General features: G+C 38.3%; 3 protein-coding genes across 5 annotated transcripts in view; 2 read left to right on the plus strand and 1 right to left on the minus strand.

The window, feature by feature from the left end:
* The first annotated feature begins 829 nt into the window (after positions 1 to 829).
* On the plus strand, positions 830 to 1968 carry LOC117567898 (muscle-specific protein 20). The gene is made up of 3 exons (XM_034248172.2): positions 830 to 968; positions 1102 to 1434; positions 1503 to 1968. The coding sequence occupies exons 1-3, from the start codon at positions 939 to 941 to the stop codon at positions 1692 to 1694; spliced, it is 555 nt and encodes a 184-aa protein (XP_034104063.1). The 5' UTR covers positions 830 to 938; the 3' UTR covers positions 1695 to 1968.
* Positions 1969 to 8550: 6582 nt separating this feature from the next.
* Positions 8551 to 14134, plus strand: LOC117569048 (PDZ and LIM domain protein 7). Of its 3 annotated transcripts, none has more exons than XM_034250050.2 (6): positions 8551 to 9500; positions 11279 to 11430; positions 11522 to 11613; positions 12412 to 13307; positions 13375 to 13442; positions 13508 to 14129. In XM_034250050.2, exons 1-6 carry the CDS (start codon positions 9294 to 9296, stop codon positions 13611 to 13613), a joined length of 1521 nt encoding a protein of 506 aa, XP_034105941.1. In that variant the 5' UTR covers positions 8551 to 9293; the 3' UTR covers positions 13614 to 14129. The 3 variants fall into 3 exon arrangements, with proteins under 3 accessions (XP_034105941.1, XP_034105939.1, XP_051860956.1); XM_052004996.1 differs by lacking the exon at positions 8551 to 9500 and adding an exon at positions 11094 to 11208 and having other exon boundaries at positions 13508 to 14134; XM_034250048.2 differs by lacking the exons at positions 12412 to 13307; positions 13375 to 13442; positions 13508 to 14129 and adding exons at positions 11760 to 11932; positions 12034 to 12368 and having other exon boundaries at positions 8574 to 9500.
* Positions 14135 to 15601: 1467 nt separating this feature from the next.
* The window catches only part of LOC117569328 (calcitonin gene-related peptide type 1 receptor), a 36214-nt gene continuing 26457 nt past the window's right edge, over positions 15602 to 25358 (minus strand). Inside the window, 7 exon segments of the mRNA XM_034250455.2 lie at positions 15602 to 16739; positions 17097 to 17225; positions 21675 to 21798; positions 22210 to 22386; positions 22571 to 22797; positions 22865 to 22991; positions 25222 to 25313. Of these exon segments, the coding sequence (XP_034106346.2) occupies positions 16086 to 16739; positions 17097 to 17225; positions 21675 to 21798; positions 22210 to 22386; positions 22571 to 22797; positions 22865 to 22991; positions 25222 to 25313 (1530 nt within the window). The 3' untranslated portion in view covers positions 15602 to 16085.

Here is a 25358-nt window from a genome sequence, read left to right on the forward strand (position 1 = left end):
TAAAATTACACAAACAGCCCCAAGGCAAGCTTGTTGAATTTATGTTTGACAATTGGATTAAAGCAACATTGTATTACACTTAAATAATGTGACTACGCACAAATAAATTTTGCGGTAATTTTATTTGTTTATAAATTTGCGAATTTTTCTTTTGCAATTTCACACAAATTTCAACACTTTTTCACTTTTGGAAGGCATTCCAACATCTTATTGAAATAAACTCAATGCCAATTTTAAGCATGAGCCAATGCATTCGAAATCCCATTTGGAAATTACGATCGCAAAAAAATAGTGCACGAAAAAAGCAACAAATAAGTGCAGCTAGACAGCTGGCCGAAGAGCCGAAAAGGCAAAACAATATTTGTCTAGTCCGAAATCAAATGTGGAAATTTTTTCGGATGAGCAAAGTATGATGAAATTGTGTGTATACGTTAATTGGATGGTGGGAAAACAAGAAACAGCAACAATAACAAGATGGAAAAGTAGTTTGTAAAATTTACTTTAGGGCGCGCGTCTATCTACGTGTGAGAAAATTATTGAAATTGATTTTGTTAAGTTTTTGGATGTTGCCGGTCTAAAATTAAAACGGACGACTCATGCCATGGCGACGCTCAAAGTCGGCAAAAAGTGAGCAAATATTATTCACACACACACATTCAAAATAAAAGCACACACATGTTGTGCTGACTGACGCCTACGCATTGGCCGCAAAAATCTCACAGCTTTCGCTCGTTCATGAAGACGACTCCGAATTCGGATATATTTTTGGAAAATTCTTGAAAATCATCTGCACTTGTGTGTGTGCAACAATCTCTCGCTCTCGCGCTTTAAAAGCCGCATACGCCCTGTGGACTGGCATCAGTGTAGGCTTGCAATAGCTTTGGTGAAGATCATACAAACCGAGTAAACCTCCCCCCAAAAAAACAAATCACAACAAAATGTCTCTTGAACGTGCTGTTCGTGCCAAGGTGAATACAAAAAAGAAATAAAAATGAAATACTATTTGAGATTTCGGACAAAGTGAAAAAATCGAAAATGAATTGCAAATGAAAGTGTTAAAGTGCCAAAACAAGATGTTAATTGCTTTGTTTAATTGTGCAGATTGCCGGCAAACGCAATCCCGAGATGGACAAGGAGGCCCAGGAATGGATTGAGGCCATTCTCGGTGAGAAATTCCCCGGTGGCCAGGCATACGAGGATGTGCTCAAGGACGGCCAGGTGCTCTGCAATCTGATCAACAAACTGTCCCCCAACGCTGTCGCCAAGATCAACTCATCTGGTGGCCAGTTCAAGTTCATGGAGAACATCAACAACTTCCAGAAGGCCCTCAAGGAATACGGTGTGCCCGACATTGATGTCTTCCAGACCGTCGACTTGTACGAAAAGAAGGACATTGCCAACGTCACCAACACCATCTTCGCTCTGGGCCGTGCTGTAAGTAATCACCTCACTCTTTCCTATCGATCGACATTAATTCGTTTGCGTTGATCTTGTCTTTGCAGACCTACAAGCACGCTGACTTCAAGGGTCCCTTCTTGGGTCCCAAGCCCGCCGATGAGTGCAAGCGTGACTTCAGCGAGGAGCAGCTGAAGGCTGGCCAGACCATCGTTGGCCTGCAGGCTGGTTCCAACAAGGGTGCCACCCAGGCTGGTCAGAACTTGGGCGCTGGCCGCAAGATCTTGCTCGGCAAGTAAATTGGCTCAGTCGTTCCGTCTGGAGTTCTCATTTATTCTGTCTGTCTTTCTATAATTTTTTAACTGTTAAGTTTAACTGCAACATTAAACAAAACAAAACAAAAAATATTCCTCACAAATACAAAAAAAAAAGAAAGAAAAACACATACACACACACTCACACACAAATTCAAATGCATATGCAACACTCAAAGGCTTGTAGATGCGCCTTATATTAAGTATACGCCTAAGTTTATTTATACAACAAAAAATTACAAAAAATAAAGATGATGAAAATGTGGAGAAAATGAAAACGAAAACTAAAACTGATTTAACTCTAAACGAATAACGAAAACGCGTTTCGGCCATTAAACTTAATGGCACATTTGCGAGACATTTCGCCCAACTACATAGAAGAATTCAATTCCAGCAGCGCATTTCGATATAACCTTCAGCTAATACAGTGTTTGTGTTTGTCTAAATTTTTATGTGTGCTGCCTTTGTGTGTGTGTGTGTAAGGGTGTGTGGGTGTTTATCTTATTATTTATTCATTCGAATCTATGTCTACGTATATATCTCGACGTACATATATCTTGCTATTTACGCTCTCAAATCTATTCACACATACGATCTAAATATGGCTGCCTTCTATGATATATATGTATAGTATAGATATATCTATAAGTAATAATACTTATATGTATACCTGTGTGTATATAATAGCCTGTTTTACAAGTGTGTGCGAAAAATTCCACTGAAGCATGCTGAGGTCATTGCAAACGCCTACTTAAAAGATAATCAGATACATCTAGATGGATGCAGGCGCATGGCCAGAACTTTGGTAATTAAATGGAAATAAGGAAAAACATCTTGGGCATTTTGTAAGCAACACTTTTGTTGGCATCTTTATTTATTAATTTATTTGACATGGCATAAAATGCAGGTGTGATACATCGCAAAATTATTGGCAATGGCCTGCAACAGCAGCAGACCAGACCCGCATTCTGAAACTGAATTTCACGCCCCCATTTAATTTGTTATGCAGCTGACAAATTCCTTAGCTTGCTTTTTGATTTATTTATCATAATTTTCAACTTTTATTCGTCATTTTTTCTCATTTCACATTGTTGCATTCTATGTGTGGTAAATGAAAAATGTACTTAATTAGTTTTTGCTAATTGCGAGCGCGACTTTTCTAAATATAATTCGTTTAGTAATCAACATTTCCACAAATTGACTTGCTAAAAGTGATTAAGTGAAAAAATATAGTTTTTCTTTTGGTGGGTTGACAAAATAAAGTAGCTTAAAAGATATGTAAATGTTCTTCTTTACCAACTTTGATATATTCAATATTTCAATACAATTTAACAATCTTTTTTTATTAGCAATTCTTATAGTATATTATTATTCCACCGGCTTTTCAGATCCATCTTAATTCTTCATTCAGTGACAAGATAGACTATACAGATACTATATTGTTTTACGCGTTACCCATAGGGTAGAAGGGTATTAAATTTTGTGCCTGCAGGAAATGTATGATGATGTATGATGTATGATGTATGATCCCTAATCGATAAAGTATATAAGACGATTTAGCCATGTCCGTCTGATGTTTTGTATGAATTTGGTTTCGATTTAATAAAAATTGTTAAGAAAAACGGTTGTATGGCTGACACTATAATATATTTTGAAAATAGAGCTATATCAATATACCAAATATAGCTTTCGGTATATAATTCATTATATTGTAAGAATAATACCACACTGTTTTTCACTTATTCAAAATTGCAAGCGGGTATCTCGCAGTCGAGCACACTCGACTTTAGCTTTCTTCTTTGTTTTTTAGTTGGCATGCCAAATTTAAGTCATCCGCCATCAAAACAAATGACAGAGGGACCGACGACAGAGACGACTCATTAATGGAGACAATTTGAACCGCTTGAATTATAGGGTAGATACTATATATTCACGATCAGGAAGATAGGCAGTGTTATTTTTGCTTGTCTATTTATATTACTCATGGGTTTATTTATATTATGCTATACTTATTTAATAACAATTCAATTTAATTATTTTATGAGCCGAACATCATGTTAATGCAGATATGAAAATAGTTTCAGATTTTAATCAATATTATTCATACCATAATCAGATTTTTAGGTATGATATAATTCCATTTCGGAATTATAAATATTTATAAGACTGCGTAATAATATTGTGCGCGTGGCACCCTTTCAATTTGTTTACAACTTGATAATCATATTGTGCGCAATTGTTTATAAATTTCCAAGGCACAAATGCACAAATATATATACGAAATTTAAAAATAATTCCCCTATGCCATGTGTATATATGCATAATTTATATAAATAAAAATTAACAACGTATTTTCCTGCAATTAATTATGATAGTGTGTTAAATATATAACGGAAAGGAAAGACAAAAACCGCCAACATTCGAATATTTATAAGCAAAAAAAGAAAAACAAACATAAAGTATCAAACTTGACACTGAAAATGTGGAGATATTTCTTGTTTGTTCATTAAAAGATTTGCTGTCCATTTCATGGCTAAATAGTAAGATATGTTATGTGTGTGTGTAGGTTGATTTGATAAATAGCAAATCATAATTTTAATTTTCTTTATTTATTTAGTTTTTGGTATTTTGTCATACTCAACATAATTAACTTTTTTCTATACAGTTGACAATGAAAATATAAATATTGCAATGCTTTTTTATTAAGTAATATAATTTTTAAAAAAATCTGTCACCAAATGCGGCTTGCTCTTCAGTTCTTTATGCCTTGACATACTCATGACATTTTACGCCCAAGCAAATCTTTATGCTTTAAAACTGATTGATGGCTTCGCAAACTTATGACATTGATTAATTTTTAATAAATATGAAAAGAAAAGCACATACCAAAGCACACAAACACACAATCTCGTAAAAAAAAAATGGCTGGCAAATATTTTGTTAGGACACCAGGTGTCAGTTGATTTCCATAAAATGCTGCAATGCGCGCCGTCGCACTCAAACAAATCGTAATTTGCATAAAATGTATAAACTCCAAATATGCAAACAGTTGCCAGACAAAAACATTTTTTTTTTCAGCTTTGGCGCTATTAAAGTTATGACAACCACAAAAATGAAAGCGGTTGCAAAAACAAAAAATATAAGCTGGGCATTAATATTGACTGAGAGTAGTTGAATTTTAGCGCAGCTTAAAAGTATGCAACGAAATCAAAGCAAACATTCAAAGGTTGTATGAGCTGAGAGGCACTCTCAAAAGTAGGCAATGAAATCTAATCAAATATTTGAACTTTGGAGGAGCTACTCTGTGCTCGTTTAGTATTTTTAGCGTACCCCTGAAAGAGGGCAACGAAACCAAAAAGCAAAGATGCCGTTAAGAAGCCTACTTGCCGTCTTGAGTTTGCTTAAGTAAATGTAACTTATAAAATTCAATTAATCAGGCTGAGTGAGTATAGAAGATACTATTTTTTTGTTGTCTTTCGACTTTCGACTTCGACATTTCTGCATACCCATTAACCCTTTGTCTCTGGGCCAGGGTATATGAAGCGAGGCATCTAAATTGTATATTCTGTTAAATTATGCAGTAGCTTTTCATTTGAATTCGTTTCGTTTCGTTTCGTCACTTGGCTTTTTGATGTTTCTAACTTATGTAATGGAATATGTATTTGCTTTGTGCTGAAGTGGCAGGACATTCATCAGGGGAATCAAATTCAATCATCGCATTTTATTTTTGGGAATTCAGTTATGCTGCGTAAGCTTTAAAACTTTTCCCAGCTACTTAACGCCATAAGCCAAGACTGTTAAATATTTGCTTTTAATTTCGCCAAATGCTAAACCAATTTCTCGCCCACCTTTTCAGCTTCTCTTACTATGCTAATATTTTATATCAATTTTGAGTCCAGTTGCGTTTATTGCGCGTGAACTCGAAAGTGTTGGACAAATACTTATAAAAGCAGCGGCATTTTTGAATGGCTCTCCAGAAATGTTTTAGGAGTTCATTTGAGTGTTGAGTATGCCGTTCACGTTCCTCCTTATCAATGGGAATCCTTTTCAGGGCTTGCCAACACCATCATCAACGACGCCGAAGCGGATTAACTGGCATTTGCCTGGTGTTAGCCTGGTCAACAGCCGGCGTCTAGCCGGATTGAATGGATTGGCGTCGCAGTTAATGCTCGCCAATCCATTCAATTTATACGCACTGTGGTACACACTTTGACTTGATGTTGACACAATTTAATTGCGCGATTTGAAATAATAAACAATGTTTCATCAGAGGTAAGCATAGAATTATTCACACACACACACTTTTTGAGTTCATTTGAGTGTTTTCAGTTGTTGTTTTATTAGTGTGTCAGGTTTTTGCATACGTCTCGTCGATAATCACGCAAATTGCGCGTTCTGTTCAGTTGATCTTCGCTGATCTCACTTATCTGCCTTATCAATTTCGTAGAGAAACAGCTCAATTTGTATTTATTATGCAAGTCAAGTTGAAATTTGCACACACAGACTGCTAAGGCAGTGCCAGTAAATTGCGCATTCCGAAATAAGTATGAAGAAAAGATTGAGCAAACCAAATGCATACTTATTTTCGTCACGGCACTTTGTATACTCTTTCAATAGTATTGAGCAAAAGTACCATAGAGAAAAATATATACAATAATTATTTAAATTTGTCACACTGAAATAATCGTAGAAATGCTTCTTGATAAAGTGAGTGTACTTTTAGTTAGTGTATGTTGCAAATGATTTGGGGAAAACCTGCCAGCAAAGAGAGACTGAAATTCTCGATATGGATTCTCTTTGCGGCTTGAATCGGTTGTAGCTTTGCAACTCGCTAATCGATGACGCTTTAATTAGACTTGGGGCATTGTCAGCTGTGCTTTGATGTGCCTGTCATCAACCAATCGTAAGACCAGACTCTTCAGACTGATAATAAATGATGTTTCATAAGAAACTGTAGACAGCGCTAGCAGTCAGTTCAAAAATACAATTCGTAGCGCGAGGTACACAATACAATACAACAAGCACATCAAGGATGCGTTCATGGATCTTAATAGTTGCACTGGCAGCCGTAATGCTGAACGTAGCATTTACGCTGCCGGTGAATCTCGAGGATACCGAAGGCACTAAAGTGAGCGACGAAGAGTTGCTCAAGCTGTTGGAAGGAAAGAGCAATGAGATCGACACCGACACTGACAGCTCGGACCTCACACGTCGAAGGCGTTCAGCTAGCGATGGCTCAAACAGCAGTTCGGGTGAGAAAAACAAGGAGCAGAAGAAGGAACAAGATCCCAACGATACAAGCAGTGCATCAACTGAGGAGCACACCGACGAACCTGCAAAGGCCCATTCAGCGCGTCGCAAGCGTGCAGCCCCAGAAGGTGAAGAAGCTCTTGATGAAACTCTGGACACCAAGGACGCAAGCAATGTGGATGAGACAGATGAGCTGCATGTGGAGAATCCGGAGGACTATGCCCAGGGCTGTGAGGTGCTCGAGGTGAATTCCAAAGAGGCCAACAACGAGACCTTCCTAGAATAGGGTTAGCCTTAGCTTTAATGAACCCCTGAACACTAGCAATAATAAATAAAAATCTTAAAAAAAAAAAAATAAAAACACAACTTTTCGTTATCTGCAAACATGAACAGAGCATCATCGTCTTCATTCTCGCCGTGACTTTTTATTTCCATTATCTGCATATTTGGGATGAAGAGAGAGGAGGGAATTGAATTCCAAACGACGTGTCCGGTCGATAAGGAGACCCTCTGCAGATTTTTCACCTGCTCCTGGGAATTGCCTTTGGCTTGAAGATAAATTTTCAAAGAACTCTTAAAGTTTATGCGCTCGGTAACCTTTTGTCTGACAACTGTCAAATATGGTGCACCTTCATCTCGCTGACATCAACGAGTCAAGGCAAAGTTTAAATAGTGAAAGTGTCTTTCCTTTTAAAAAGATTATCGGCAAATTTAATTTCGAAATGTTTTTCAGAATTCACAATATTTCCACGAAAAAAAAAAACATAAACAAATTTATAACCTTTTGACACCAAAGAGCGATAGGGGCGACACACTTATAAAGAAAACAAATTTTGAGTTCAAATTCGAAGAAAGACATTAATCAGCAGTAAACAACATGAATAATAATAGCAAATCACGTATTTTGCTGACAAGACAATTTACCTTTTCTAGCAAAATAGTTGCACTAACGCTTGCAATCTATTGATGGAATCTCCACGTTTTATTTGTGGATTTTCAAACATTTTATAGAGGCAGCAACAATCTTCGCTGTCAGCTAAAAAAGCTGAGAAAAAACACAATATCAAAAATAGAAACTAACAAAAAAGTACAACAACAGCAACAATTTGTAGCCGGCAAAAAGTTTTCTGGACCTATCCCAATAGACAACACGACGATAACGCGACGAGAGACAGAATAAAAGGCCGAAAAAAGCATCAGGAAATTATGTGACATGGGCAAACGACTTTAATATACCCCACATACAAAAGCCGTGATCAAAATTTATAAGTATAATTGACAAAAAACTATTTTATCTTACAACTTATGTTGAAACTATGTGCAAATGACAGAAAACACAAAAAAAATAAACGTATTAGCATAATAAACTAATCAGCTTTACTTGATTGAGATGCCAACTAATTAATTTACAAAACTACAAATAGAAAGACTTGTATATGCTTTAGAGTCTCTAGCAAAACATATATACCCTTTTTTGATATAGGGTATTATAAAAGCAGCATCCGTCGCCGTGTGGCGACTATAAAAAAGCGAATGCACCACAAAGGCAAACTTCTCGAAATTATTTTAGCGCTTTGCCTTTTAGTTTTAGTTGCCCGAGTCGTGTGCAATCGTGTGGAAGCCAAAGAAAGAAGAAATATTCGTGGACAAACGCAAAGCTTCAAGCTAGATAGAAACTAAAGAAAAAAATAAAGGGCGCACCCTCATTAAGTTTTTGCTTGATAATTAAGCAAATACAAAGTATAATAAAATACGAATGCTGTGCTAATCGAATTGGAAACAAAACCCCGACAGTTTCATCGACAGTTTCTTGCATTGTGCAATGCGTGAATGAGGATTATATAAGCCAGAGTGACAGTTGGCAATTGTTAGCAATTGTGGTAATGAGACTCGTGGCCAAATGCGATTGATTATGCTATTTGCCCAAAGTCATTGGCCAACAGCACGCTAAAAGCCGGCAAAATATAAATAAATATTGTTTTTTTTGCACGGGTTATTTTCTTTTTTGGCAAACTGAATTTTGACAGCACACAAAAAAAAAAGAAAAGAAACGAGAAAAGAAAAACAACGAAGAAAAATATAAAAACTGTTGCAACCAAGAGAAAGAGAGAGAGAGAGGGAGAGCGACGAACAAAGAGCACGCGAGTGTGTGAGAACGAGAGCGCAAAGATTTATAAATAAAACGAGCAGATACGCAAAATAAGAGCATACGCAAAAGAAACCTCTCCAATAAAACCGAAAAAAAAGACAGAAAAAAACAGAAATATAAACAAACAAAAAGGAAAAGAGCAAAAGCAACGGCCATAACAATAACAACAACAAGAAAATTACAATATGCCGGAGCCAGTGGGAATTCTGTGGTCGATGCCAGAGACAAAGAAGAAGGCGCCCATTATCAAGGTATCCTGCGGCATTGGCGATACGGATGGCTTTCCCGCCTTTGACGTGGAGTCCGATGCCTATGACTCCAAAGATGACACGAAATGGGGTTTCCTGATAACCGGCGGCGCTGAATTTCATATGCCCTTAACCGTCTTTCAGGTGAGTGTTCTGTTATCTTCTGTGTTGTGTTCTGCTCTGTTCCTTACGCCCGGTTAACTATGCATAAGGCATCGTGTATTGGCACTCTGAGAGACCCAACAAACTGCCGCATCATGCGGCATGTGGCAATGTGGCAGCTGCAACGTTTGTTTCATCATTGCTGTCGACTCTTTTGGTCGGTGGCCAAAAAGAACACGCATTTCGTTGTCGTATTTCAAATTATTCGGCTATGACGAAATCAACGAAATGAATATTTCACTTTACGCTGTCGCGCGCTGCTTGTTGGTCCGATGGGGCGTATGAGCGACAATTGTCAAATGGCAAGACAAATATAAAGACCCGGAGCGAGGCACAGAGCGTAGAGCGCCAAAGAAGCAGGAGAGAGACCGAATCACACTTTGTGCTCGATTCAATTGCCCCACACTTGAGCCGAGGGAATGTACAATATTTGGGTTAGCTCTATGTATTTCGCGTATTGCTATCCATTTTGACGTCTGTTTGCTTTTTTCAGTTCAGTTTTAAAACAGCAAAACGACAAAGCGGCGAAGAATACATAAATTGTTATTTTTCGTGGCGTGTGGCCTGCGCTACCATTAAGGCATAGATGACTTGACAGAACGCTGTAATGGGTCTTGTCATTGTAATTGTAATTGGTCTTGTAATTAATCAGTTTGCTATTAATTATTTAGGTGGGAAATTAATTAGCATAGAAGGAGCAAAGCTATTTAGTAATGTTTATGTATTGATTCCTCATATATTTGTATGCTTTCAGTACTTCTAATAGTACTATTAAAGTTGAAATTGTTCAGAGGCAATTAAGCTAAGAAAATTACTTTAAATGTATGATGAAAGTATTAAATTTGATTTTTATACCCCCTACCCATGGGGTAGAAGCTTATTATAACATTGTGCTCCCAGCCATTATATGGTATATTTTAAATATAATAGTATATTTATATACAAATATAGACTTTGGTTTATTTTATTATTAGCGGAAGAAGCGAATTTTAATATTGTACCTCTAATTATTTAGGTTTATTTTTAATGTACTAGTATATTTATATACCAAGTAAATGCTTCTTTATATTTTAGTATTTTTTCAGTATTTTACACATTTTTAGAGTACTACCGAAATGTTTTGCCTTTATTCAAAATGGGTATCATACAGTGGAGCACACGCCTCTGTAGCTTTCTTGCTTGTTTAAATTAAAGTTAAACTTTATCAAATTATTTTAAAGATTTATTGTAAAATTTATTTGTAAATAATATAGGCACTGCTTAGAACAAAATATTTGCCAAAAATATTGATTTTAAAACGTACATTTCATTAAATTAATTTTATTCATTCTATAGCTTATAATTATATTTATTGTTGAATTTTTGAACGATATATTATATACGTTTATATAGTCATTGCATGAGAAAAGTTAATATACTAAACACATATCTTAGGCAAAGTCAACTGCAGGGTACACATTAAAAGCAGACAGTTTTTGAAATACATAAAAGTATCTCATTGTGTTTTGGGAGCAAACTCTTGTATCTATAGGCGCACTCGCTATATCCATCTGTATCTGTCTGTCATATATCAGCGAGTGAGCGAGCGAGTATATAAGCATTTTGCTTGACCTAAACTCGAACTACGCAACATTCGCGATCAATTGCGCCTCGACTGTTGCCCCGTTCGGAGTAATCGACTGCTGTTGGTGTCAGTAAAAGTGAAATTGAAAGTGTAAAACACAGCTGCATCATTAAGAATCTTAATTGTCTGCCTGCAGGTTACACCCGATGGTCTAGCTGACAAATCGGGGATACGTCTGGGCGATATCATACTCGAAATAAACGAAGAGGACGCATCGCAGCTGACACTGGCCCAGGCACACGAGCGCATCAACGCGACCCCAAAGAAAGTGCAGTTCCTAATGCGCAAGTAGGTCGACCCACTTAACAATTGCAGCGTGTGCACACATCTAGCTAACAGAGGCTTCTATTTCATTTTTGCTTATGTAATCTGGTGGCAGCATGGAGGAGGATGATCCCACTGGAATGTTTGAGGCCGGCGAGGAGAAGTCGATTGTGATGCGAGTGCCAAAGCCGATGCCACCGCCGAAAGGTTAGTTGTCAATGATCAAAATCAATTAAATTTGGCATGCGATAGATACGAAACATATTAAATGTATACACACCATAATACCCGGCATGAAATGTGTTGCATGAAACAAAAGAAAAACAAAAGAATTTAGCTGTATCTTTTTGTAGACTTCACCCCAACCCCATTGCTTGGCTCGCGTTGTTGGCATCCCATAATGTGGCAAGAGCCACCAGAGCCGCCCAAGCCCAAGAAAAAGAAAACCAAAACCCAAATCGATGAGGAGGGCAACGAGGTGATCATTGAATTGAGCGAGGACGAGTCCTCCGACGAAGAGGAGCAGGTGAATCTCTCTCACAATGCCAACAACATGTTGCAAAGCGATATTAACTGCATCTCTGTTCTCTCCCCCCAAACAAACAAAACTTGCCACACCTCGCGCAGGAGTTGCCTCATCATCGCATTGTGCGGAACATTCGACGCTTCTTTGCGGAGGTCGGCGATAACAAGGAGCTGCGCAGCAGCACCATTGAGAACATGCTGCTGGCCCTGCCCACGGCATCCAAATCGAAGTGATGTCTCAACCATAACCATAACCATAACTATAACCACAATCCCGCTACCGCTTCTTCCCCACTCCTTGTAACCTTGTGCATCAGCAGTTAACCTTTTAATGCCCGCATCTATTTGCTATTTCTATTCTATATGTATGTGTATGTATTCGCCTTTGTGCCTGCGTGTGTGTTATTACAATAAAATCGTATTCTATCAACCATAAACACCTGTGTGAGAGTCCAATGTGCCAAATGCTTCTTCGTGCAGGCCGCGTGCTTCCCACTTCCATTGAGCTGCGTCTGCTGGAGATGCAACGCAAGCTCTCCGCCATTGCTGAAATACCCAAGATTCTCAGTTCCACGCTGGCAACGGTGTCACAATCCTTTGACTCCTTGGAGGCCGAGGCGAGCTATAAGCGTAAATGTTCCTACGACGAGGATGCGCTCGACTATGAGTTACTCGAGCAGCCGGAAAGTGAGTGTGACAGTGAACTCGACGAGTCGGACGATGTTGAGGATGATGAGGAAGATGATCTGGTGCAGGTGCAAGATGACGATGACGATGACGCTGAAGATGCTGTGCACAAATTCAAATCAGAGTCACTGAAGGATGCGACGCCGGAATCGGATTATGCATCGGAAGCCAATTATGCGACAAATGAGACAAGTGATGAGCCAGACAATGGCAACGACTACGAAGATGATGAGGTCGGTGATGATGAGAAGGCTGTTTTTTATCTGAAGCTGCCTGCAGGCGCAGACATCGACGCCGACACCGACAACACAACACGGCACACGGAAATAGCAGCCAGAGCAACAGCTCAACTCAGAGCAGACGCTGTGAAGAATATCAGTTCCGAGTGCGACAGCAGCGACCTGGATGAGGATGAGGATGAGGTTGCCAAGGATAATAATGACAGTGACTTCTTGAGCACCACTTATACGTGGAATCTGCGAAATGTGCCCAAGCTGCGCATAAACGATGCCGAGGGCGTATGTAATTTGACGCTGCTGAGCCCGCAGCTGGAGCAGCACAATACGATTGACGACACTTCAAAGGTGCGAGCTGCGACACCAACGCCAACGCCAGCATCAATGTCAACATCACCGTCAACATCGGCGAGAACTTCAACGGAGGAGGCGGCACACTCGCAGTCACAAAAGGTAAGAAGCAATCAATGTGTCGCCTCATTAGGTACACACAATATTATCACATTGTCACATTCTGCAGCTGCTCTTCAAACTGGATAACCTCGAACGCTCCTGGCCCTGGGCAGATCGTGAGAAAATCATCTACAAGTGAGTCAAGTGAACGGCGACAACTGCCTGTTGATGTTGTTAATGTGTCTTTCGCATTTTGACAGGCAATCAACCTGTCATCTGGTGCCACGCAAACCGCTGGGAATTGTTGGCCAACGCATTCAATTGCTCGCCAAACAGGAGCTGCAACGCAAGGACAAAGCGCAATAGTCTAACGACGAGAAGAGCACAACTCCAACAAATATCAACTTTATTTTTATTTTATTTTCCGTATATTATACATATTCCCTTCTCGTCATTAGTGAGGTGTCGCCTCAGACTCGTAGACTCTGCGCTTGGCAGGCAACCGAACTTTTAATTGAGTTCATTATGCAAATGCGTCAGCCGCACACTCCACTTAACAGACACAGGAACAAGTAGCCCGAGCGCACGCACACACACACGCACAGGCACACGCACAACAGGGCGTATGCGCAACTTTATTTAAACTCATATAGGATGCAAGAGTAGTCTTCAACTTTGGCTCAACAAAAGCAGCACACACTTCTGCCGGCTGTTTTTAATTAAAGAAGTGCATCGCAAGTAAAGCCAAAATCTGTGGCCAACAATTGCCAAGATAATTTCACACACATTATCCTTTCAATTAAACTTTTTAATCAATTCATTATTGAATTGAATTGTAAATTATGAAATTTCAGCTTTCAAACGTTCATTTTCTATTTTTAAATACTAAATGTAGAATTAAATTGTGAACTGTTTAAGAAATATATAAATTTTATTTGAAAACTTATTCGAAGTAAGTGTTTTCGTTTTTTTTTTTTGTTACTCGTGAAGCATTTGCAGAAAATAGTTGAAATGCTTTGTGTCTCTCAAGTAGTGCCAAAGGTGTCCAGTTCAGGCCGCTTGAGTACGTTTTGAGTTCTTTTGTGATTGCTGCACTTGAGTTCTCAGGCAAAAGAAATGCGCTCTGAAAATGCTGCTGGCGCTTAAAGCTTGTCATGCACTTAACTTAGACACACCTTACAAAGGCGAACACACACTCGCAAACTCTCTGCATTCATATTTGCATTTTCCAACAGACTCACACACACACGCACACACACATAACAAACTTTCACACACACTCACTCAATTAAGCAGCTCATTTGCTTGCTTCCTGCACGTTTGATGAGTAAAGTTTTGCTTGTCGGCATATGTGGCGTATGAGTAATATGACCGCCTTGCAGCAGAAGAACGCGGAACAATTTGTAAAATATGTAAACATCAGCAACGGTGCGTCGTGTAGCTCGACTTAACACATTTTGAGCAGCAATAAAAGGCCACTTATCGCGTAACTTTACACGCATAAAACATGCATGCCATAACCTAAAGGCCCATAAAATGTTGTGTAGCAGCTGCTGCATTTACTTGCAACTGGCAGCTGATAAACTGTGAACTGTGAACTCGCAACTGGCATGGCAACGCAGTTACATCATTAAAATCACATCAACGCGGTTGCCACGAGGCTGTCAAATGTCCGCTGGCTGTGTGCTGAAACAAAAGTCAACTTCAACAAATAAGTTTCAATAAATGTCAAACAAAAGCAATGGTGGCTCTTATTTACCCTTTGTTGTTGTTGTTGCTGCTGTTGTGGTTGGTTACTGTTGCGTTGCCGACAAAATTAGCGCGTTAATAAACAAAGCGGCAAGTCCAGCAGAATTTATCATTCTTAACAGCGACAGCGACAGAGTGGAAGCAGTCTGAAGTGAGCTCTCTTCAGCATTCATGAAACGAGCACAAAACTTGGCTAATTAAATGTCGTTTTTGCCAGCCACCAGAATGGACAAAAACATGTTTATAATTCACATTTATATATAGTATATATATATATATATTTATTTTCTTTATGATATACACAGATTTGAAGCATACTCTTGTATAATGGCGATAAAACGATAAAGCGTTTGGTTTGGTTTTAAGTTTGTGTTTTTTTTTGTTGAAAATGTCAGAAAGCTGAGCTTACCACATCGATTTAGCCAATTTTTCGTTTTTTTCTTTGTTTGTTTGTTTGTTCGTAGAGACATCTAACACTTAGGACAACAATGATATTTCATATCCACATAAATTCTTACATTCATATACATATACATATATATATGTGTGTTGATAATAGTAATAATAATAATAATAATCATAATTAAATATGCATTAACTTAACACTAACACTAACACTGACAACAACAACTTTAGTGCAGCATACTTTCGGGCGGCATTCAAAATGCCAAAATGCATGCAGTTGAGAGCAACAACAAGACGTGAAGCGTGAGGTAAATAGCACATATTTTGGAATTTATCATCTTGATAGCGCTCCGACAAAGTATGCAAGCCCTTAAGTTGTGGCATTTCCCTGTGTTTTGTTTTCTGTCTGCTGCTGAAATGCAACTTTGCCATGATATTTGCTAGTTTTACTCCGTTCATCTCTGCCCTGGGAAAATCGTTGGTGGGGTGCTCTGTGTGTGTGTTTTGGTTTGTTTGGTTCTCTATTACATTTATCTAGTGGGCGGGTAACTACTATCCAGTAATCGTACTTAAAATTGTTTCTTTTTTTGTTTTTGCTTTGCTTAGATTATGAGATTTCGTTACAAGCTTTTGTGACTTCCTCAAAATGCGAGGAATGGGACTATTTTGCTGCCTCAGTTACGCTTAAAGTGCCTCATCTGCAATGTTCTGTTGGCCTCCATTCGCATCGGCATCCATGCTGACAATGACTACACCCCTGCCCATTCCCATATTCATTCCCATTCCCATGCCCATTGCCATGCTTCGGCCATTTCGTTGCTGGTCAGTTGCATCATTCATAGTAGTCGTCGTCGTTGTTGTTAGTGTTGTTGCTGTAGTTGCAGTTGCAGATGTTGCTGCTTCGGCGGTATCTTCCGCAATTGTCGTCATCAGTGTCGGTTTGGCTACGGCCTCCGTTTCTGTGTCCGCCTCCGTCTCCGCTTCCACCTCAGTATTGGCTGCCAGTTTCAGTTGCATTGTATTGCCAGCTGTTTCCTCCATGAGCGGCTGTCGTTGGTGCGCATTATCGATAGTCTGGCGACGCAGGAAATGCATTTTATTGCGCCATCCATCGATAATACGCGACGATGTGGACGTTGAACCTGCCATTGCCATGCTTTGGCTACGTCCACGCTGATGCTCCTGCTGCTGTTGTTGTTGGTGTTGCTGTTGCTGCTGATGTTGTTGGTGTTGGTGTTGCCGATGAGGCGCTGAGGAGGCACGCCGCTTGGCCGATGACGACAAGTCCTTTAGTCATACCTTCTCCTCGCCAGGCATTGGCGGACCGCATCGTACGAACTACAATCAAAAGAACTGAGAATTTGCTATCATGATGGTTGGCAGGTTTGGAAACGGTGCGCTGCATTTGTTATCGATTTGGAAATTTTGATATCAATTTGGTTTGGTCTATGTGGCGTATGCTTAACATGCGATTATAAGCCAGAACCATGTCGAGAAGCCAATTATAATGCTAATGTGTGCGTGTGTGTGTGAGTGTTTGCAGTTTTGCGTGAGTGTGTGTGTGTGTATGTCAGTATTATTGTTGTATATTGCAGTCATTAGCTTGCATTACTCATACGCGCCGTAACCCGTAATATAGGCAAAAAAAAGTAACAGAGAAGAATAAAAGCATGTGAAGCTCATTACAAATCTTACCGAGACCTGAGTGGCTGTATAAGAGTTGGTTCGTGGCCGATTGCTAAAGCAGAGTGTCCGCCACTTGCGCTTCACTTGGGCAATCACCTCACCGTTGAAGAAGCAGAACAATGTCGCCACACACAAACCCTGCAAGACGAGTACAAACACAGTAAGGGAAAATTATTACTACAAGTATCCAGAAGACATCACAGTTGGAGACGCAACGCAGTGTGTCACAAGTGTCTCCTCCTTATTAGATTGCCAGCCAGCCGGCGAAAACGGTCCTAAAACCTAATGCAATTTTGTTTATTTGCTATTTCGGCAGGATCAACAGTTTCCAATTCATTTTGCCTGTCTCATTTCGCTGGCATTACGAGTTGGTCCCTCCTCTCCCTTCTAAGTAAACAACGTGTTCTGTAAATGTAAATGTGTGTATTTGTATCTTTGTGTCTGTCAATGTATCTTTCGTTCGTTTCACTGTTGTCTGTTGTTGGCCACTTGAGTTGTTTTTGTCATTTGTCTTTTCTTTCTGTCTGTGTGTTTGAATCTGACTATGTGTATACGTATTTAATGCATAGTTGCGTACGTGCAGGATCTGTTGCCTGGATTTCATATTCACACATTGCCTGCATATAAATGAAATTGGTAAAAGGCTTCATTTGATTGCCAGTGCACACGTCGACACCCTCAGACACCATCATCATCATCATTGGCCAAAGACATACAAGTAGATTCGCAAATGTTCTACCGTAAATACTGAGAAAACTTTGTTATTCTTTTGTTATACTTTTCATACATATTGAATACGTTTTATGAATTTTCCAACCAACTTACAATCAATCTTTTACAAGCATTTGGAAAGCACACTCTTTTCTAAGAGCCTTGAGTATATGTTGTATTAAGTCAACAGCTGTAACTAGTTGGCTACAATTTACATTTCTTTTAAAGCATTAAAGTAAATTGGTATATTATGACTTTGCGCTTGCAGAAAATGACTGTAACATGTAAAAGCAGACATTTCCGAGCCCATAAAGTATATATATTTTTGATCACCGTCAGCAAGCGAGTCAATATGGCTTTATCTCTCTTTCTGTCTGAACGCCAGTATGAATACTTAGATACTATAGAAGATAGTAATTTTAAACTGTACTTGTTATGTTTGCATGCAAATTTTATTTGTTTTCAACATTTTCCACGCCCATTTTCGACCTCGAAAATCTAATCTAATATTGAATCTAGAGTCACAAATGTTTGGGACACACAACAATAACTACAGTATTTATGGTATAAATACAGTATACTATATAAAATGGTAGAAATTATTTTGGACAATGTGGTAAATTGTAGTACTCTATGGTATTTTTTGAGTATAATGCTTTACTTATATATATATATATAGACTTTGATATACTTTAGTACTTTACGTTATATTTGTCAATCTGTATCTTGTTTCTTGTTTTAAATATTCTACGTTCACTAACTCATTTAATTTGGTGCTGCTCTTGGCTAGCTTTAGTCGTAAATATAATTGAGAGCTTCTATCTACAAATCTCTGCAAAAAAAAATAAAATGTAATGCACATTTTTATTAAAGCTTAAAGTGTCAAGATTACAGGGGTCAGAGTGCTTGAACCACAGCGTAGCTTGGGGGTTTGTTTATTTGTATTTATTCGCATGCCTTTTTGTGGTGGTTGCGCATTTATAAAGCTTTTCTCCCCACTCGTTCGTGCTTTGCCGTTTTGCTTTTATCTGCTGACTTTAATTCAAATAATTCCAGCTGCTGTGTTTACAGAGCTCAACTTACATTAAGTTGAAGTGTATTTAGCTAGTTATTATTCAGCATGATGTTGGCCATCACTCAACTGACAACTGGCAGCTGGAAGCTTTGTAGTTGTAGCCTAGAACTAAAATCCTTATAATACCTGTAAGTAGAATCTGCTCGAGATTTGCATGACTTTGAGTTCTTAACACTTTTCACGAAAATGACTAGTTAATTATTTGAGTGAAGAGCGACAAAAATGCAAAACTGTTTGCAAAAGTAATTAGCTAAAGTATACAACCGAAATTCGAATCAAATGTATGAGGAGTTTACTCTCTAGAGATGTCAAAGTGCACAAAACTTGTGACGCATTCGTATACCAACTTTTGTGTGAAGTGCAACTTTTCAATTCAATTTTCACATTTGGAAAAAAAAAACAGAAAACAAAACAGCTGCTAGAATCGTGATGGAGTTTTCAAAAGTACTTTTGCCAAATATTTTTGCTTAAGCTTTATTAAAATTCCAACTGAAGAATGAAAAACACTCGCAAATGAAATGAAATTATTTCTCTAAGGAACTTTGGATCTAATTGCACTGCTGTCCATAGATATTATAAAGCAATGACGATGATTGCTGCCATTTGATGCGTGGGATTTCATATTTGTTGACATACAACAAATTCCAGCAATGTGGAAAGACAATGGCAGAAATAATGTTGAGAAGAACGAAAAATAAATGAATACTTAAAAAATAAAGTGAACTGTTATACCAAAGTTTGTGTTTAATAACTTAGTTTAATATTAAACTTCATATGACTTTTGTTTTTTTGTGGTTTTCCAAATGACTTTCAACTGCATCAGAAAAATAAGTACATACACACTGTTTATATATTTTTGGGTTTTAATGCGAATACTAGATTAAATCATTTTATATGCTGCATTATCTATATACGAGTGTTTATACTTTATGACGCTCAAAAGTTGTGCCCCGTCTTTTATGACTCGCAATGCAGCTGACACAATAAATCCGAATTATATCCGTGCCAGTGAAAGTGGCTCTTGTAAGAACTTTGCAATTTGTGGAGCAGTAACGAAAATAACAAAAACAAAACAAAAACGAAAAAAAATAACATACAAAAAGTTGCGACTGGCTTTAAAAACATTCTGAAAAAGTATTTTGCTTTTGCATTTGTCACTTGCTTTTCATTTTGTGTGCCATTTTTTCTCTCCCTCTTTTGAGCTGCTATCGAATAAAGTAAAAACGTCGCAGATAAACAGAGCATTTTGTTTCAAATACCCTGCAGACAAGTATATAAAAAGGTTTTGATGTCTGTATAAAGAGACCTTAGGCGAAACTCTATTCGAAAGATAATAGCTACACTTTCTTTACTAATTGCTTTATTTTGTAATAATGAATTTATTTATTTTATGTTTGGTTAAAAATGAAATTTCACTTCGTGACCAGGACATCTCGCAGTCGAATTGACTTTATTTACATTCAGTTGCTTTCGGATAAAGTCTTGTAACTGTAATTCAACTGCAGCTTTAGGCCACGCCCCAAAGCGGCCACAAGACATGACAATTTAGATTTATATGTGAGGGAACCGCAGACATTGGAATTTAGCCTTTTTGCTCAAGCATTTGTTCAACAGCTTTTTATAGTTATTTGCACTAACACAAGCCAACAGCGAAAGGAACAGATGAAGACGAGATGTTGCTCGATTTGGTTTTATGGGTTTACGCGTCTTTGCACGCCTTTGGCTTTGGCTTTGGCTCTTCCCCTTCCCACACTTTTACTTGTACTCTTAGTTTTAGTTTTAGTTTTTATTCTTATTTCGTATTCGTATCTATATTTTTATTTTTACTGACAATGCATTTTATGTTCGAGTCGCTTGTGGAGTTTTGTCTTCAGCTCTCTCTCTCTCTCTCTTGGCTGGAATCTCTGTTTCATCTAATTTAATATGCATGCTGATGAAAATATCTGACAAAATACCAAAGTACATTTTTGCATAACGCATTTGTTATATTGATTTTGCCATCGTCTCCCTTTAACTTTATTGTCTTCTCTCTTCTCGACAACGCATTTAGGTAAGCTGCGGGGGAGTTTCTGAGCATGTGCCTGGCATTTTAATAATTTGGAACATTGGTTTTTTGCGGAATCAGAGAGAAAGAGAGAGAAATAATAAACAAGCTCACTGACAACGGATTTCGCGTATTTGCATAAATTATGGCAAATATCCGATGTTAAAATCGGCAAATTTTTAGCCAATTAAATGTGCATGTTTTGACCATAAAACACGTTCGACGCTCAGCTGCAGCAAAATGGAAGCTGAAAAATTCCAAGCTTGGGATTTAAGTTTAGCACGAAATGTGGCCAAAGCAGCTGAGAGAATTTACATAACTAACATCATAAAGTGTTCAACCTGTGCAGAGTCATAAAACAATATTAAAAGCAACAGGAAGTCAGCTGCAGCAGCATGACAGACTATCGGATGCTCTGCGCTGCATAATGGGATATTAAATAAATAAATATAGAAAAATTAGAAGTATTAATTTATAGTTAATTATGAGATAATGGAAAAATCCCAAACATTTTAAATTAATTATCTGAAATTTGTTGTACTTCGCTTGGAATTAAATTTGAAATATGGTCTTAACTAAACGAGTCGAAATGCTGACAATAATAAGGCTTTGTACTGCTTGACCCGTGTATTACATGTAAAATAATTTCCACTAATGCTTCGAAGAAGAGTTCAACTTTGTGCAGGGTATAAAAATGGAAAAGGGAATTTAAAAAAAAAAACAGCAAAATGGAAAAGAGAGAAAAAGAATTACTTACTTGAAATGAGGCCGTAAACGCCGAGATGACTTGGTATGTAGTCTCCCAGGAATGTCCGGGGTCTGGGCGAAACGGTGTTAGCATATACTGGAGGCCAAGCAGCGGCACTAGCAACAGCGTCGCCCTGCAAAGGGCAGCAGGAAGAGAACGGAAGAAGGAGAGCGGCATTGTAATAATACTTATACTTATGTATAATTCGTTCGTCGACGAGCGTATTAAAATGCAAGTCAACGCGGCGTATGCGTAATTTAAAATGTAAAATGAAGTACACTTTCAAACGAAACGAAGCGATGTGTAACGAAACGATACCGAATAAAACAAAAACAGCAACAAAAAACAAAAAAAAAGCTCAGCAAAGAGAGAATGAAAGCAAACAAACAAGTTTATTACGCATACGCCCCGCGGATGCCAGCACTTAAGAGTGTGCTGTGACGTTCCAAAAAATTATTATTATTGAATTGAAGTTTGCTTTTAACTTGGCAACAACAAACGAACGAGCGAACGAACGAAGGAAAAAAGAATTCGACAAACTTACCGAAATGCCTGAAGGACGGTTCGGGATGGGCCGCAGCTGCCTTGAATGCTGGCTGGGGCATTTAGCTTGAGCAGCACGACGCGCACAATATTGCACAGGAACAACAGATTGAGGAATATCGAAATGCAGACGGGCACCATCAATATGTAGTTGAAGTCGTTGTCAACCATCCAGCAGCTGAGATAGACAACGAAGAGAGACAGAGTTGGGTAATGTCATCTAATGAATTGCAAACGAGCTCGTTCGCAATTGATTTGATTTGAGTTTGCGAATCATCATGCATGTGTGCGTGTGCACAATCAATTTAACCAGCCACACACACATACACAAGAGTGAGAGACACATACACAGTTGCACTTACTGTTGGTTTTGAATGTGGGTGCCAGTGAGGCCGCGTGCCAGGCCATAGATGCAGATGACAATAGCCGGCGAACCCCAGCCGAAGGCAATCAACCATTTGACCAGCTTTTTCTCCGAAATGAAAGCAGCCACCAGCACAGTATGCAGATAAAAGCCCTCGCACAGCATCCACGAGTAGTTGGTCAGCAGAAAATAGTGCAGTATTATGTGAAGTGCCACGCAATAGCCCTGCAAGCGATTAGATATATGTATGAATATAGAAGAGAACAATTACAGCTCTCGTGTGCTTACTTACCGGACTGCTTTGGACCATTTCGGCGTTGGCTATCACCACCAGATACCAAATGAGCCACAGCGAATTGTTGGCAGCAAATGAGCTAAACAGATGCATGTGCAATGTGATGCGGGCGCATTTCAGCGATCTGCAAATGCGTGATGAATTTGTTTTGTATAAATGTTATTATTTGCTTTAGATTTTTCAAACAAAAGTTGTTGTCACAAACTGTTGACACACGTATTGCCAATACACACTCAGAGGAATACGGGTTAGTGAGTGAGAGTTGGCAATTGGATATACATGAGGGGCATGTCAACGCCATCAACATTGGCCGCACGTACGCCTCTTTTCTCTTTTCTCTCTGTTCAAACTCTTCTTTCACTGATGTTCTATGTTATTCTTTTATCCATTCTCTGCCATTCTCTCTGTGCTGTTCAATTTGGCAACCGACCAAGGGGCAAGCTGCATATTAATGGAAACATGTTGGCTCTTTGCAAATTAATGCATGTCATGCAAATTGAGTTCGGCTTTTTCTGTTTGCACATTGCATAGTAGAAGTTCTTTTCAACTAGTGTATATGTATATCGAATACATTCATTCAATGCGAGGACTGTCATCAGCTTTCAATGCACACACACACACACTGCCTGCCAGTAACTAGATTTAGATGGGTAAAGCCATTGTCTGATATTGAAAGCTAGTCTCTCCCTCTCAATCTGACAAAAGTATTAGTTTAGCTTTGTCTTGGTCGTGTTAGTTCGTAGAACGTTTTGAGCTATAAATGAATTTGAATTCATTTAAATGAAATTCCAATAGATAACTAAATCAATCTGTTTCGAATGCTAGTTAAAAGCAATGCCAAATAATATAAACTGAAAATTGTAACTAAACAATAAATAGTTCTGGCTGATATTATTTTTATACCCGATACAAATAGGCTAGATGGGTATTATAACTTTGAGCATCCAGGATATGTATGTAACAGGCATATGGAAGTATCTCCGACCCTATAAGGTATATATAAATAAAAATAAAATAAATAATAAAAATAATAATAAAAATATATAAATTCTTGATCAGCGTCAGCAGCTGAGTTGATATAGCCATGTCCGTCTGTCTGTCCGTTTGTCTGTCTGTCCGTATGTATGGACACCTAGATCTTAGACACTATAAGAAAAATTAATTTCAAATTTTCGGATAACAAGCTTAATTTTGATTTTTATTACATGATTTTGTTTATGATTCCTAAAAATTGGATTTGTGATCAGACAAAAATTTTAAAAGTGAATTAATAAATACTTTTGTATTTCCTGAAACACCAACTTAGTTGTTTTGGCTGACAATTTGGTATATTTCGAATTATAACTTTCGTTTTTTTGCGGTGTAAATATATCAAATATAGGAAATAGTATATTTTTAGTATTTTTGCGGTATAATAAGTAGGTATATGTATCTAAAAATGAAAAATTAAATTTCCGTTTATTCACAATAGATCTCCCAGTCGAGCACACTCGACTGTAGCTTCCTTACTTGTTCGAATTAAAAGTAAGAAAATTGATAGTTAATTGTAAGTGATTTTCAATTGATTTGTTTGCTTTTATCGTGCAACTTTACAGTTACAATGTATGTATTGTCTGCACTGCTTGCAAGTACTGTTGATAGTCAATTGAAAATGACATTTAATTATCACTCTCTCAATGTGAAGTCGTTGCGAAAATAATCGAAATTCCAGAACACGCCGTGTCACGTTTTATTTGCCTTTTCCAACCAATTTAAAACGCTTTCACATTTTGTCTGTCTTTCTGTCACTCGTTCTCTCTCTGTGTGTGTCTGAGCTGATAATAAACAAGCCGAGAGCACTAATTGTGCTGCAGACAAGTGGAAATTAATCGATATCCTGCTTGAAGTAGACACACAATCTAATACTTAGTTGACGTGTGGCACTGGAAAGGCGTTGAGTTGAGTTGAGGCGGCCAAGAAAGCAAATATTTTCTCATTTCCTACATCAAGTGTGTTGGATTAAATGAGCGTAAGTAAGTAAAAATGCAATGAGCATTTCAAGCAACAAAGATAAACAAACACACACACCACACACACAAACATCCTTGGATAGGACCCAGGTTGGCAGTTGATTAGGCCATTGGCATCTTTGTTTAACAATAAAATTTGGCGCCAAGCGCACAGCGGTCATAACTGACAAATGGCAAATGAAGCTCATTAGTTCTGAGTGGTTTTCCATGTGCGGCTTGTGCCAATTTGTGCCGCACAACAACAACTAGAACGATGGCATCATAAGATGGATTATCAGCTGTTGCTGCGTGGCTGCAACTAATTGATGCAGAGCCACTTAGCTTAAAGTGTGATGAAAAACTTACTTGAAGTACCCGAGAATGGCCAGCGAAAGCAGGATAGCCAGCAAGGAGATGCCATAGCCCACTTCATAGATCAGGGTTACATTGTGATTCCACTGGCATTTGAAAATAAAATCGTTAAAGTAAGCAATTAAGTACAA

The sequence above is a fragment of the Drosophila albomicans genome, chromosome 3 (genome assembly GCF_009650485.2).
Source record: "Drosophila albomicans strain 15112-1751.03 chromosome 3, ASM965048v2, whole genome shotgun sequence".
NCBI classification, from domain to species: domain Eukaryota; kingdom Metazoa; phylum Arthropoda; class Insecta; order Diptera; family Drosophilidae; genus Drosophila; species Drosophila albomicans.